General features: G+C 42.7%; 1 protein-coding gene across 6 annotated transcripts in view; it reads left to right on the plus strand.

The window, feature by feature from the left end:
- The window catches only part of LOC128299299 (protein muscleblind), a 235,576-nt gene that overhangs the window by 195,681 nt on the left and 25,193 nt on the right, over window positions 1–14,702 (plus strand). For 5 of the 6 annotated variants that reach the window (XR_008287295.1, XR_008287296.1, XM_053035213.1 and 2 more), the window contains exons 2-3: window positions 1,116–1,286; window positions 7,291–7,476. Coding sequence is in view for 4 of the 6 variants with exons in the window: in XM_053035213.1 (XP_052891173.1) it covers window positions 1,116–1,286; window positions 7,291–7,476 (357 nt within the window). In the remaining 2 variants the exon portion in view is untranslated. Of the gene's footprint in view, window positions 1–1,115; window positions 1,287–4,311; window positions 4,669–7,290; window positions 7,477–13,615; window positions 13,832–14,702 lie in introns of all 6 variants that reach the window. The other variant, XM_053035212.1, reaches the window with a different exon arrangement.

A 14,702-nucleotide genomic window follows, 5' to 3' on the forward strand; every position in this document is an offset into this window, starting at 1 on the left:
GGTCCGGTTTTCTAGTTGCTGGATGCTATTTCCCATGAAATATGGCCTGCATGGTGGTGCGGTTGCGGAACACGATCTAAATGCAGTGCTCATCGTGTAGCTGCACGTCGGACGGTGTCCCACGCGCACCGGGCACAGAAGGACCGTGTCTGAATGTGGGGTATTTTAATTTTGTCTCGAACCATGTTCGGTTCGAGCTGCCACCGTACGTCGGCAGGCGCACGCTACACGTACGCCCATCCCCGTAGGCTTCAATTAATTTCGTTACATTCAATTAAAGTTGAAAATTTAATTGCACAAATCGCCTACCGATATAATACCGTTTATTAGATGCACACCCGGGAGAGCACATGCTATGGTTGCTGGCTACAGCAGGTTGTCGGTGCGACGTGCCTACATACGGCAGGGTAGACATTTGTGAAACGACCACCGGATCTAACAGGCACCGGTGCGTTTTCGCATCTGACTTCCGGACGCTTGTTCGCTTGTTGTTGCGGCAGAAACGGGTTTGAAGTTGAAGGTTTGACTTCACCAACGGTTCAGCTCATGTACACCGTCAGCGTCTCCCGGGTGTTCCCGATGTTCCCCTTCGAGCGGAGTTCTTCAACTCCTCCCGATGATGAAGCAATGTTCCATTCCTGTGCTGTTGGATTTATTTTGACAACACTCCAACTCCGCTAAAGGAGGGACAGAACATGGTCGTGCCTGCCTATTGCATGTTCGTCTGTCTCACCCGGGAGCTCGGCGGTAACCTCCAGAGATCGTTGTGTCCTACCAGCAATTCCAATGCATATGGCACTGGATGGCTTCTTCCTGAGATGTCTAGGACAAGAGCTGCTACATGCCGAGCTGTTGTGCTTGTTGTGCTTTTAAACAAGCTTTCGTTCTGTACACGAACCAACAAATATTAATATTGTCACAACACGCAGTGTACTAGTAGACAGGTAGCTGCTAAAGATATTCCATCGAACATTGTATGTCTTACATCTGGATGGATTTTGAACATTTGATTGCATAACTTTAGGCGAATTTGTTCACGAAAAAAACAGCTAAACTTCACCGATAAAAGTTATAACAATCGTATTAATTTTCTTTCCCTCCTTCTCTATTTCCAGGGTCGTTGCAATCGTGAGAAACCACCGTGTAAATACTTTCATCCTCCACAGCACCTGAAGGACCAGCTGCTGATTAACGGAAGAAACCATCTCGCCTTGAAGAACGCCCTGATGCAACAGATGGGAATTTCACCCGGCCAGCCGGTTCTGCCCGGCCAAGTTCCAGCAGTGGTAAGTTCCCCGCCCAGCCTCACTATCCCCTCGCACTAAGGTTGCAGTCGGCCGATCATTCGTCGATGTCATCGGACGGCTGGTAGGACGGACGTCTACCATACCCGCATCCAACAAGGACCAACGGTTGCAATCAGTAGCTCTGCTGAATGTCCTTTTCTTTGTTGAAATTCTGTAGCAAATATGTTTCCGTCTTGGACACCTCAAAGTGTCTGTCAGCTGTTCTGCGGTGCATTACTTGCAGTTGAGGGATAACAAGAACTCGGCGTTGTCTACCGAACACTGATTGATCGAGTTGCAACACTCCATCCCGTATCTGCGATCGGTTGTCATTATTTGTTGTTTTTTTGTTTCCGTTCTTCTACGAAACATCGCCACCTGATCTAATATCTGCATCATTGAGCCCATTCCGTTTCATAACAGCTCATTCATCTTTGTGGAATTTAATTGAACTCATCTGTCTTAATCATCATCATTGGCGATCCTTCCCCCGTTCATCAACTCACCCAGGCTGTCATTACACTTTATGTTGCGCGCTTACCATGCCTCTCCACATCCACAATCTCGCTCGCTCGCTCGTTATGATTTCGTTTACGGTGCGCCCGTGCGGGTTCCCACCGACACACCACACGACTACAAGAGCTGCAGCAGTGAGCAATAGCAGCAGACCCAAGCAGATCGACAACTCTCTCCCTCAAGAGCACCCTTTCGAAAGTACCCCACCGAAAACGGATCCAATTCCCAAAAAGGCCAAATGCATGCGATGGGTGTGAACGTTTCTGTGTGAGTGCGTGCCGTACGTTTCCCTCCTTGGTGAAGAAGTGTTCCAGCGCTGCTAGCAAAACTAACCAGAAGTAGCTTCTAAACTGAACCAGCATTCAGTGACGTTTCGTGTGTAAAAGCTTTTGCCGAAAAACAAACACAAACTAATGATGTGTAACTGTCGCAAATTACTACACAAGAGACTCACACACCCCTCTGTTTTCAGGTCGGTGGAATCAGGGAAGCAAAAGTGAAACCGAAATGAAACGCCCAACAAGCTGCATTCTGTTTTTTTGGTTTTCCATTTACTTTTCCTTAGCATCTTAGCAAACTACTACTACTCAAATCAAAACAATCCTTCCCACCTGATTTCTTCCGTTTTGCTTCATAATCTCATTATTCGTCGCATTCGTCGTGCAACTTCACTGTGAACTCTCCAATTGACCCCAGAACGTGTGACGTGTCGTGTGAATTGCTTTCCGACTTTTAATTGCTATCAACTCATTCCTCAGCAGATTTAATCGAAATTCGAAATTTTTCTCCTTCAAAATGAACCGCCGGCGGGGGACCCTACGCTCTGCTACAGCAATTAGTGACAGAACGCGCAGTAACGAGCACGTAGAGCACCTGCGGAGTGGAGTGTCCTTCAGCAACCAGCCCCTGCATAGGCAAATGAAGTGCTGTCCAATGCTCTAGAGAAAGTCGCCAAGGATTTAAACAAACGAAGTACAAAAAAACAGCAGCAGTATGCTCCAAACCAGCGCCCCGGTTGTATCACATCTCATTGTTCGCCGCAGTTGGCTGAGAGTGTAGGACTGCTGGAATTAAGCACGAAACCGTCAAGTGTTGTTAGCAAAATTGCTCCGTCCCCGTCCCGTTGTTGACAACTTTAAGCAGTTATCCTCTCTCCCCTTGTTCAGCGTTAACCCTTCGTTAACTCAACCTTGTTCTGTTGTAATTTTTAAGGTATAAAGAGAGAGAGCGAGCGACTCGTTACCCTCTCGCCATCCAAAACATGGACGCGATAATCGATCAGACGATACTAGCGTACTGTGCGATCGCAAGGACTTGGGCAGAAACACGTCAACCTGTCCGTGATAACTTTCCCGAGCGTGCCACGATCGGTAAGCGTGCCGTCCGACTCCATCGTCCTGGTGGAACGGAACGGCGATGTCCCCTTCTCAATCGCTACTCGCCGCTTTACCGGGCAATGATATGGCACAGTATCGCTTGTTACGGCCTCCATACCTGTAGTGAATCCCGGGGATGAGAGGTGCCTCTCGCAACACCACGCATAAGGCAGCAAGCTTCGATTAGTTCAGGGACCAGTCCATCTTCTGGATCGGAAGTGCTTTCGCTTGGGCTAGGTATCTCCATCGGGCTGGGGCTAGTGTAGTCACAAGCCACAGCAACATAGGATTAAACGTATTAACCGTTGCTGCTTCTCTGCTAGGCAACCTGGTCCGGGTGTTTTCACGTACTCATTCACAATGAATGACAGTTCCACCGTAATGTCTTGCTACATCTCCAGCTATTCTGCACGGTTCTTGCCTACTGGGAGTGCTTGCCTCAGTTTCTTCTTTGCATTATAAGCTTAGTAATCGTATCTGTTACTTCAACCAAACTTTCCTCTAAGAGCAAGATCATCCATTCAAAGCAAGTGTCACACAAGCAGTCTCCAAAAACAATCTTTCCTACAGATATCTTATAAGGAAGTGATGTTTCACACCTTAACATATTCAAAAACAAAGAAAACAAACCACAACGTATGCTTATTGGCTGCCAAACTAGGAGTTTTACGTTCCTTTTCGTTGTGACTGTACGCCTTCGGTACCGCAGATTGCATAGATTTGGGCGTGTTTCAGAGCGATTCGGCTAAAGTATGCAATTCGCATGACATAAAGGGTGAAAGTCGTGCAATTCGGATTCCAACCGACCGATTGTGTTACGATAGCGATTGCTTGGATTGTGCTTTATAATTTCCAACATTACTATTTACTGGAGCTGATCAACAGTCCATAGGAACAGTGACATTCGAGACATTTCAGTAAAAACTAAACAACTAACCCAACTAACAGCTGCGGCGCATCTTTGGACGTCTCCCGTAACAACCGGTGGAAGAACATCGTTACCTCTGACTCTTCGTTCATTTTACTATCTCTCCCTTTCTCTCTCTCTCTCTTTCTCTCTCTTTCTCTCTCTCTATCTATCTCTCCTATCTGCTCTATTTCTCGTGCTCGCGTGTGCATTTTCCGAACGTCAGAACGGCGCAACGGTTGCAACGACGGTGGCCACGGCCGTCCCGCCAGCGGCTGCCGCTGCCCTCGGGTTCACACTGGCCTGGGGCACGGCACCGCCACCACCGTACACCACCTACGTCGTTAGCCACAGTCCCAGTGCGGTCGTCACCCATCACAATGGTAATGCACCGCCACCGACGAACGGGGTGACGCACTGTAACGGCACTAGCGGCATCGGTAGCACCAACACCACCACCAACAGCAACGGTAGCAGCACCGTCAACGGCCACAGTCACAGTGCCCCCGGCAACAATAACAACAGTAACCACTGCAACAGCAACAGCAACAACAATAACAACAATACTACCACCACCTGCAAAGTAATTACTCGCCACCGAACAGTCGGTGACCAACCAACCATTCTGTTTTGCTCCACCACCACCATCTCCCCATTCGCAATTAATAATACCTATGCCCTATGACCCATATCTCTCGCTCTATCTCTTGCCCTCTCTCTCTCTTTTTCTCTCTCTTCTTCTCACTCTGTCTATCTCTTTGCCTCATAATCCGTGTCTTGATCTCTGGTACAGCAAGGAACAACCAGAGATCACCACCATTTCCAACGCATTTTCTCTAGACATGTTTCGTTTTTGCCTACGTTTTTTGCTGCCTGTAACATTACTTAAATCTACTAACCACTGCTAAACTTATTTATTCGTCTATTGTTCACCGTTCGGACACATTTCTTAAACATATCTTTCTACCTCTTATCGCTATGTACTATGTATCGGATGTGTGTAGAGCGGTTTGTTGGTACGAATTAGTTCCATTATCGTTACTTTTATCACCTCTGTTGCTCTGTTATTGAAACGATTTCCTCGTAACATTTTCCTCTCTGTGGAACGTGTTTCTTAGACTCAACATTTCTGCTGTTAAGTTGAACGATTTCATTCAATGTTATCACTAGACTAGCGAAAGTTTTCCGACAACTTTCATGTTTTGTCTATTATTTGTTTCCTTTTGTGTTACTTTGGAAATGTTTTGTACTTTTTTGTTTTCATAGTGCTCAGTGTGCTCTTTGCGATCGAGCCTCAGCTGAGGAATGGAAGTTCTTTCATTGTTATTGTTTCGTTACCATAATTTCCACCTTCAAACCTTCGATCGGTTAGCCGAACCGATTGAGTTCACCGTATTCGTAAAAGAGTTGCATGAAAAAGAAAATATCTGCTTCAAACACCACCGGAAGTAATGGAGCGTTGAAGAGTTTAGATAAAAGCTTGCGAGGTCCGGCGTGCGTGACCCCCATATTCCGCGTGTGTATCCGTGTGCTCTGTATTGCGTGCTTAGAGAGTGATTTCACTAGGTTAAGAGTGTCTCCCTGTGTGCTTTCGTTGTTTAGTGATTACAGCATTAAAAAAAAAGTCAGAGAACTTTCCTTACTGCATGCTTCCATTTAGATTCAACAGATGGAAACGGTCTCGAGAACTGTCTTGCTTCCATCACTCTCTAATTAATCCTCTGTCCCTCTTATGCGCTTTCTGGATCACTTCGGCTGCGATTGCTCAATCCGTTGTTTGACTTAGAGCTTAGTTCGTTCAGCCCCACGTGAACGTACATAAATAACAAAGCCTCCCCAAAAAAAAAATCATACCCACCCTAGCCGATGCTCAAGGCTTTTCTTCAACTGCTGCTTGTGGGTGCTGCTTGTGATACTGCTGCTGCTACTACTGCCGCCACTGCTGCTGCTGCTGCTGCTGCTCTTCGTATACGGGCCGAGCTCCCGTTTGTATTAGTGTGTGTGTGTGTTTGTGTGTGCGTGTTTTGTTGCTATTCATGTTTTTTAAATAGACGAGGGAGTGTCGGAACTACAGAGCGGGCGGGCGGGCGGCCAAAATCCGACATTCCAATCATCATTTACCACCACCATCACTCGTTGCCATCACTCAAACGCCATCTTTCCATTTTAGAGTCATTGTCATACATAACACCGGTTCAGTTGTTTTCAGTTGCAGATTATCTCCTTATCTCTAGATCAGTTTAGTCCCGGTTTTGCGATGGGTGCCGCTAAAATAGTGGGGCTTCGATGTGTGCTGTGGTGTAGCCCTTCAGGCGTTGCGTGTGTATCAGGTGCATGAGCCTAGTTCCTTGAGTTGCTATCATGGTGTTCTTAGTGTTCTAGAGAAGATGTTCCACTTCGAGGGATTTTATAGGAGTTTGTGCTGTTTGCTTACAGATGTGAAGCCATTTAAAAGGCATTCTCAATCATCCTTTCCAGTTTGCTCACGAATATTTATTTGTTTAGAAATACTTTGGTTGATTTTTTTCCAACGTTTGAGAGTAGTCATACAGTGTTGAAATCAATTAAACATGTAATCCTGGTATAGTTTGGATAGATCTTTAAAATCATTAATGTTTCCTGTCTTTTAAACAATATTTCAACCTTAAATGTCAAACGCATCTTGAGCGATTAGTGCCACAATTTATTCCATATGTTCTCACCAGCGCCATCTGCAGGCAAATAGCAGAAACTTGCTATAAAAATCCTGAATACTATTGAAACTTCCCCACCCCCTCCTGTCTTAATGTTGCAATACACACACAAGCGCTCGTACACCCACACGCACTCGTGTTGCCACTCTTTCATCCCTTCCTCTGTTCTGTTCCTTGCACAGAACACTCCCCGTTTCCGCCAAGGCTTAGATAAGCGCTTAAACGGCTGATCGCATTTGATGTTCCCTCTCTTTCCTGGACTGTTTCCCAAAAAATAAAAAGCGCGATGGTGGAAATTCACTGATTCGCCACGCAAAATACAAGAAATACGCAAACCAAACCGGAACCGGAAAAACCAACCCACCATTAAACTGTGGGCGGTTGCCTGCTAACTAAAATCGCTTTAATTCGTTTTCTTTTCTTTCTCTCTTTCTCTCCCTTCCCCTTTTCCCCGTTCGATCTGTCCCTGTCCCCGTGTGCAAAAACAAAACTTCACCCCCCAACTGACACAGGCAACCAATCCCTACCTGGCCAGTATGCCAGCGAGCACGTACAGTCCATACTTTCAACCCGGTCACCTGGTACCGACCCTGCTCGGTCCCGTCTCCGACCCGTCCAGCGTATCCCAGCTGGGCCCGGTAGTGCAGCAGGCCGTCGTCTCGACGCAACAGAAAATTCCACGCTCTGACAGGCTCGAGGTAAGTGTTCCCGGTGTTCCACTGGTCAAAACTCTCGTTAACGTACCCCCATTTCTATAGATACCTGAACGGGGGGCGACTTCCCTAAGAAGTCGCCCGCCATTTTCAATCCTTACGTCCCGGAAAATGATGAAAACAAATCAAAATCCCCCTTCCCTACCTTCCTCCCGTCCCTGTTCTTCCCCGCTTCCGGCCATGTCTCACCCCTCTATATAGTGTTTTTTTGAATGTGAACAAACCCCACTTACCGCCTCCACTGTACTCCGTTAGTTTGCCTAACTGTTCTCATCATCCCGACCATCGGGAGCCTCTTAGCTGTAAGATCTAGTGCATCCCAACGATCCCGTTCCCCAAAAAAAACAAGATAAACCTCTTGTCGTATAGATGATTGATACATAATTATTACCCACTGGTAACCGTTACTCTTACTGCACCCACTCTAAATTACTTTACAACTGTTTTTATACGTTTCTTTATCCATTGTCCATTGTTGCCTTTCTTACCTCAATGTGTCGACATTTTAAGCGTCAATAGTTTGTACATTAAGTACTCTAAATTACCATACAATATTTGAACACAACAAATGATGGTTTCATTTTTCGCAATCGCTTTAATGATTCAGTCTTGTTAATAGAAATTTGATAACAAACCAGTCAATTCGATTTGTTGCTTTTGCGAAAACCATGAAACGTTACGTTAAAATTATCAATCTATAGAAACAGTCTGTATTTGTATACATAATTGTACAGTAATTCTTGTGTTTTGTGCTTTTTTGTTGTGAAGCTCAATTTAAACTCAAACTCACATTATCTAACTGTTGCCGTTGTGTTACCACGATGAATCAAATTCGTTGTGTGAATATTCAAATAATTTCACCAACATCCATTATTATAGTCTGTTATGTTTTCAAACTATACTCGCTGTAAATAACGTACATAACATTCAGTTTACGAACAAAAATGTTTTCTTTCGTTTCGCGTTTATTCATTTGTATTGGTTGTTTGATACAATTCGTTAATGTGTGTAAAAAACAACAATGTGTTTAAAGTTTTGTTTTTTTAATTAAATGGGTTTACTTTCGTACGGTTTATACGATACGCAATACACACTTTATAAATATTAACTTTTTTTTAATATCAATATATCAATCAACTCAATGTCTTGTCTTGCTGCATCTTTCCTCTCTACGCTTCTGCGCACGGTTGTAAAAGTTTCTTTTACTTCTCAAAACAATCATAAGCAATAGCAACCAAAACCTTTGTACCGACAAAAGAAAAACAATGAAGGCCGGCAGGAAGAATCAATGCTACCATTAGATGGATAAGAAATTAAGTTAAAGAAACAAACGATATCATACGATACGCGTGCTAAGTTACCGTGCCAATATCGAAACGAAAGCGTAAACCAGCAAACGATGAACGAAACTTCAAACGCGTAAGCGCTAGAAACAATTAGACTTCAACAACAACAAATCAAAACTCCTACAATGCCCATTGGCAAAATTCACAGCGAACACTTCGCAATGACTTCATTCGAACGCTGAATGCATTCAATGAAGTTGCAAAATTTGCCCAAAAGTCACACCCCAGCAAACGGGGTGCCCCAAACATACCTTGGCAGATCAATAAAGCAACACTCACAACAGCCACAAAAAACTGCCAGCTAGCTCCTGTGCTGGCTGGCAAACGTACAACAGCTGGAGCGCACAAAAGAACTGGCCGCTGCCCATTAGTGAAATGGACCGAACGGTACGGTTCGAAACATAATCTGATTTTCATTTCGCATACAAATAAACATGTGACAAATGTGTGCCAGCACGTGTGTGACAAATCGACGCCGGCAAGCGTGAAAAAGCTTCCATATCAATTGTGTATGTGTGTGCGCGTGTGTGTGTGTGTGTGTGCATGCCTGCATGTCGGATGCAGGCGGCGATCCCCGTCGCCCCGATGGCGGAACGAACGAGGGACATTTGTTTGGCTAGTCAACCGTGAAATGTGCAGCGACGGCTCGATCTGACCTACAATCGATTTTGGTGGACACCGTCTCGTTTGCAACAGCAACAGCCAGCATATGCCAATTCAGCATACGGGTGATGGCCTGAGTGCTGTGTTTGCAAGGGCCGTGATTGAGGGTTCACTGCAACAAAGGGCAGTTTATGGACTGTTGCAATGGTCAGCTTAAATTACGGAAAGCGATATTGAACTTTGCCGCAGCTTTATAGCAAACAATTTTGATAATGCTCAAGAAGTACCGGGCGTCTCCATCGCACAATTAAATTTTGGTATTACGATTTTAAAGCCCCGTATTTTTGATAGTTTAATTATATAATTTTAATTTGATGCAATTTTTTTCATGGTTTTATTGTAAATAAACCTTACATATAATACATACATTTATACATAAACTATAACATTATTGATCCTAAACAACCTGGAGTTAGCAAATTTCACAAAGTACTAGGCGCCTCCATCATTATGGCTAAGCTTTCAAATTAATAGCTTTTGAGCTTTATTGTTTTTTTTCTTCTTGCTTAGGAGTGTTGATCCAACCGTTGCATTGTTTGCAACGTAATCAAATGTGACACCAGATACCAGCCTTATATCTGGCTGTTAATTAATTATTAAGTACCGCATCGATAAATCAACATTGAGCAAAGTTCATCACGGTTGCCCTTCGGCTAGCGTGAAAAACTAACTGCCGGTTGTGGCCAAGTTGCTGTGGCGGAGCCGCTTGCGGGTTTGCGGGGAAAATTGCTGCAACCCCAACGGCAGCAATTCACCGAACCAATTTTAATGGATTATAAATAACTTCCCCATTCACTGATTGAATGCCAATATATTAGCCCGCGAGGTGATGTGCCCGCTTGAAGTTAGTTCATCGGCTTGCTCGGTCGAGTACGGTTGTGTTGCTGAAAAGTTTCCCACAGAAAAACAGAACCAAACGCTTTCGTTCGATGTTTGCTTACAACCAATAGAATATAGCGAATAATTAGCTAGAAAGCCTAGCCTGTTAGACGGTGTAAACCGTGTGCGTTAATATGCTTACCACCTAGAATAGAAAAAGCTCGACGGTTTTGTAACGAATTCAAAGCGAAAACTTGCAGCGAAAACTCGTCATCGACGTGACGAAATCAGCCACGATCGCCAACCAGCATCCACAACTTTGCTAGTTTCCATTAACGATATAAATGCCATGTTTCGCTTGCGATATGATCCGTTTCCGTTTTGCTGTTGTTTATGTTTACTTTCTATATATATATATGTATTTGTGATAGAGTATACTCACACCAGTAATAGCGCGGACTAGAATAGTGATTCTTACCATTGTGTTCAGTGTTTCTTACCTACTGTTGCTGTACAGATCCGACAAAAGCTGTCAAAGAAAATTAAAAATGGCAAAAATAACGCAGAGCTAACATAAACACACACATCGAATCGAAATGAAAGCAAAAGTCAACCCCGGAATGTGTTGAATGGCGTCTAAATTTTACCATCCGTTTTCTCTATTCTCTACCTTTCTTACACTAGTGAATGCACTTCCGTTTTCGTTAGAGTTTGAACTAGATTTATAGATATCTCTAGCTTTAGAATCACTTTCTGGCTCTTGTTTACTGCATCTGTCATATTGTTTCAGTCGATTCAGTCTCATTGTCATTGATTTCTAGCCTTACTAGATTTTAGTTTGAAGAAAGTTTTAGTTTGTTTCATTCTTTTGTTTGTGTACTATAAAATATCCATGACTAGTGGACTCACCAAGAGCAGATTATATTGTTGCGTACTAATAAGGACGTAGAATGCTTAGTGAAACGTTAAACAAATCCCTAAATGTTTTTAGTGCAGCATTCGTAACACAAGGAACTATGACTTCCACCATACCGTACACGTGCCATTCGAAGGTGTCATTTCTCTGGCCGCCTCCGGCCACTCGAATCAACTATTCCTGCACACAACAAAACACACCCTTTTACGTCTTCCCGTACACTGACTTCACTTCCTATCACTCTTCTCTCTAAGCATTCCCCTCTATCTCACTTTCTGTACCCTGTCTATCTCTAGACCCTCTATTTCTTTTTCTTTCTTTCTATATCGCTATCTATATTTCTGTCACCTTTTTCGACATTGTTCGATCACATGCCCTTATCGTCTCATCGAGCGTCTCGAGCAAATTTTCCGCCCAACCCGTACGATGCGTTGCGCAACATTTGTAAGCGTTTGTGTGTTTTGTGCTCGTGTCTATGAGTTCAGTTCTGCTTTCATATGTGTATGTCCATCGTTCACACTTTCATACACACACGCACATCGCAACAAACGCTCCCAAAGAAAACCCATACAAATCGTCCGAGTTTCTATTCTTCTGCGATCTTTCCATTTGCATTTCTTCGATATGCAAATGCAACCAGAGCCGTGTGGTGTGGAACATTGGAAGAAGCCAACCCTGCACACCATTCGCTGCGCGTTCACGACTTCAGTACTACCCCTTTCGTCGTCCTTCTCACTTGTGTCCAGCTACGGTCCGTTTTTTTTCCTTCTGTATGATCACTGATCCAGTAATTGGGTTGTGATCTATCAATTTTAACTCTTCCATTTGAAAGTGAAGAGCTTTTTTGCTCATCGTTCGTCTCAACTCGCGGCCACCGAACCGGCCGACAGAGACGATTTTGCTTACCGAAATACAAGCTTGCAAGTTATTCATATGTTACTATATTAATAACGTAATATACGCCAAACCTGTTTATGATTTTAATTTTTTTTTATTCGTATGAAACGTCTAAAACGATCAAAGGTCATGTCTTTTTCCGATCAAGATCAATTATGCACCTCTAAACTAGAGCGGAAAAATAATCTACATGGAGCACAGTTGAACAATCTCTTAGCAAAAATAATAATGTTGTTGTGAGAATTGTATAACTTAAAGCACTTTGTTAATAGTTCTTTCTATGGTAAACGATTTGTTGCTACCGATTAACACGGCGAAAGTAAAACTTGATCGGACTAAACATGACCCTTTTTCAGTGCTTGATAAGTGCCCCTGCCACTGCCAAAAACCAGTCATCCTACTTATTATTTGCTCTACAGTTGCAGTCATTTGAGGTGAAACAAATCGTATACAGGATTTGTTTATTCTGTTTTCGACACGCCACACATTAGCAGTATTGTTTTACCGCAAAACAGCTCGTTCTCTTTTAATCAACTCATGTTTTTTTTTACAACTCTTTTACTGTATGAGTTTCTTTTCCAATGCTCGATGCCCACCTTATGATTCGCTTCGAAGCAACACCTCGAAAACGTTTACGCTACCGCTCGCATAAAAGAGATCGATGTGCATTTATGGTTTTATATTTTTGTATTTTTACCAATCTTTTTACACTGCGCTGGCTTTTTTGACACGTATGTTTTTTTTTCTTGTTTTTGTTTTGAAACTTTATTCGATACTCTTGAACGTTTACCCAACGAGCGTGGTAAAATGTCCGCAGAGCGTACGTGTATTATATTACACCTTCACGTCAAGAGTACTGTTCTGGTAAATTTTGCTATTTTTGACGTTTTGTTTTGCTAACCATTTGCTGCTACTACTACCGCTGCTGCCGCTGCTATTCTGCTCGCCCTGTTTGCGTTTGCGCCTTACGCTGTTTCTTTGTTTTTCTTTGTTTGTTATTCTGCTATACTGCATTTTAACAGCATTAAGTAAAACAGCAAGCAATTATACAAGCATTATGATTAAAACTTTTACTTATGCTCCCACCTACTACCACTTACTACAACACACTTGGTTTGATCTGTTGTTTTGTTTAACCATTTTGCGTTGTTCTGTTTTGCATTGCCAACAGTTTTTACTTAAAACTCGTTACTGTCAACAATGAAAATAACGTTTAACTAAGTTTTACCCTTAAGTTATCCACTTTTTTGCAAAAAAAAAAAACAGCAAACAACTAAACAGCATTTATGCAAACTGCTCCAACTACTACAATGTAAACCTCCTCCCCCTCTTACTACCACCCCATATATTCCAATAATTATTTAAAAAAAAAAACAAAACATACAATCAAACCTCTCCAAATACTATTAAAACAACAAATAAAAAAATAAACAACCCCAACAATATGTGAAGACAAACATCAATTAGCCGATAATGTCTTTAGGTATGTCGCGAATTCATGCGCGGTGCCTGCAAGCGAGCTGAGTCCGAATGCCGTTTTGCTCATCCGCAGGAGAGCGTTACAACACACGAAGACGGTTCCGTCACGGTGTGCATGGATGCCGTGAAGGGTAGATGCGCTCGTGAACCTTGTCGCTACTTCCATCCTCCCTTGCACCTGCAGGCTCAAATAAAAGCAGCGCAGTCACGCGCAACCGCGGTATGGCTATTTAATCCAACAAAACAAACAAAACAAAAAAAGAAAATACTTCTGATTTGTTCATTAGTTTTCTGTTTTGTTTTCTTCTGTTTTGGTTTTCTTTCATCATGTGTTTGTGTTTCGTGTCTGATGTTTCTGTTGTTTCGTGTTTCTTTATTATTTCGTTCTTCTTCATCTTCTCGTTTCTCATCCTTATGCTGTCTTGTTTTGTTGTTTTCATCCCTATTTGGTGCTTACTTTTGATTTTCCAAAAGCTTATTTAATTGATTTTATTATTTTCCATCCCGTTTTGTGCTTTCGTTTACGAATTCAGTTTTTTTGTTACATTTTTCTATACTTTAACCCTTTTTTATTCTAACTGGTTTATTCTCTCACAACTAATGATTTCCTTCTTGCGATTCATAACTTTATCATTTATTTTAGTATTTTTTGTTATTTTTTGTTTTTCTATTGTGTCATTCTTCTTGACTCGAGTTTTTATTTATAGTTGTTCATGTTGCCTTTACTGTTCCGTTTTCTCCATGTGCTTTTCGTTTCTATCTCAATCAAATCCATCTTTCTATCCTATCTTTCTATCACTCTTTCTGTCTCACCATCTTTCTATCTATCTTCTCTTTGTAAAGATGTATACCTCTACCTATCTCTACATTGTTTGTGTGTTTCTTTTTCTGCTCTTTCTCCTCTCACAAAAATACCCTCCCCGTTTTTCCAGAGTGACACCAACTGCAACTACTATCACTACTAAAAAAAAACGAAAAAACAACCCGTTTACACCACCAACACATTCTAGCTCCGTTCAATACCAACGTTTACCCATTGCATTGTCGCATCGTTTAGTTTCGAAAATCCTTCGGAATAGTTTCGGGCACCA

This window comes from Anopheles moucheti, chromosome 2 (assembly GCF_943734755.1).
Source record: "Anopheles moucheti chromosome 2, idAnoMoucSN_F20_07, whole genome shotgun sequence".
NCBI classification, from domain to species: domain Eukaryota; kingdom Metazoa; phylum Arthropoda; class Insecta; order Diptera; family Culicidae; genus Anopheles; species Anopheles moucheti.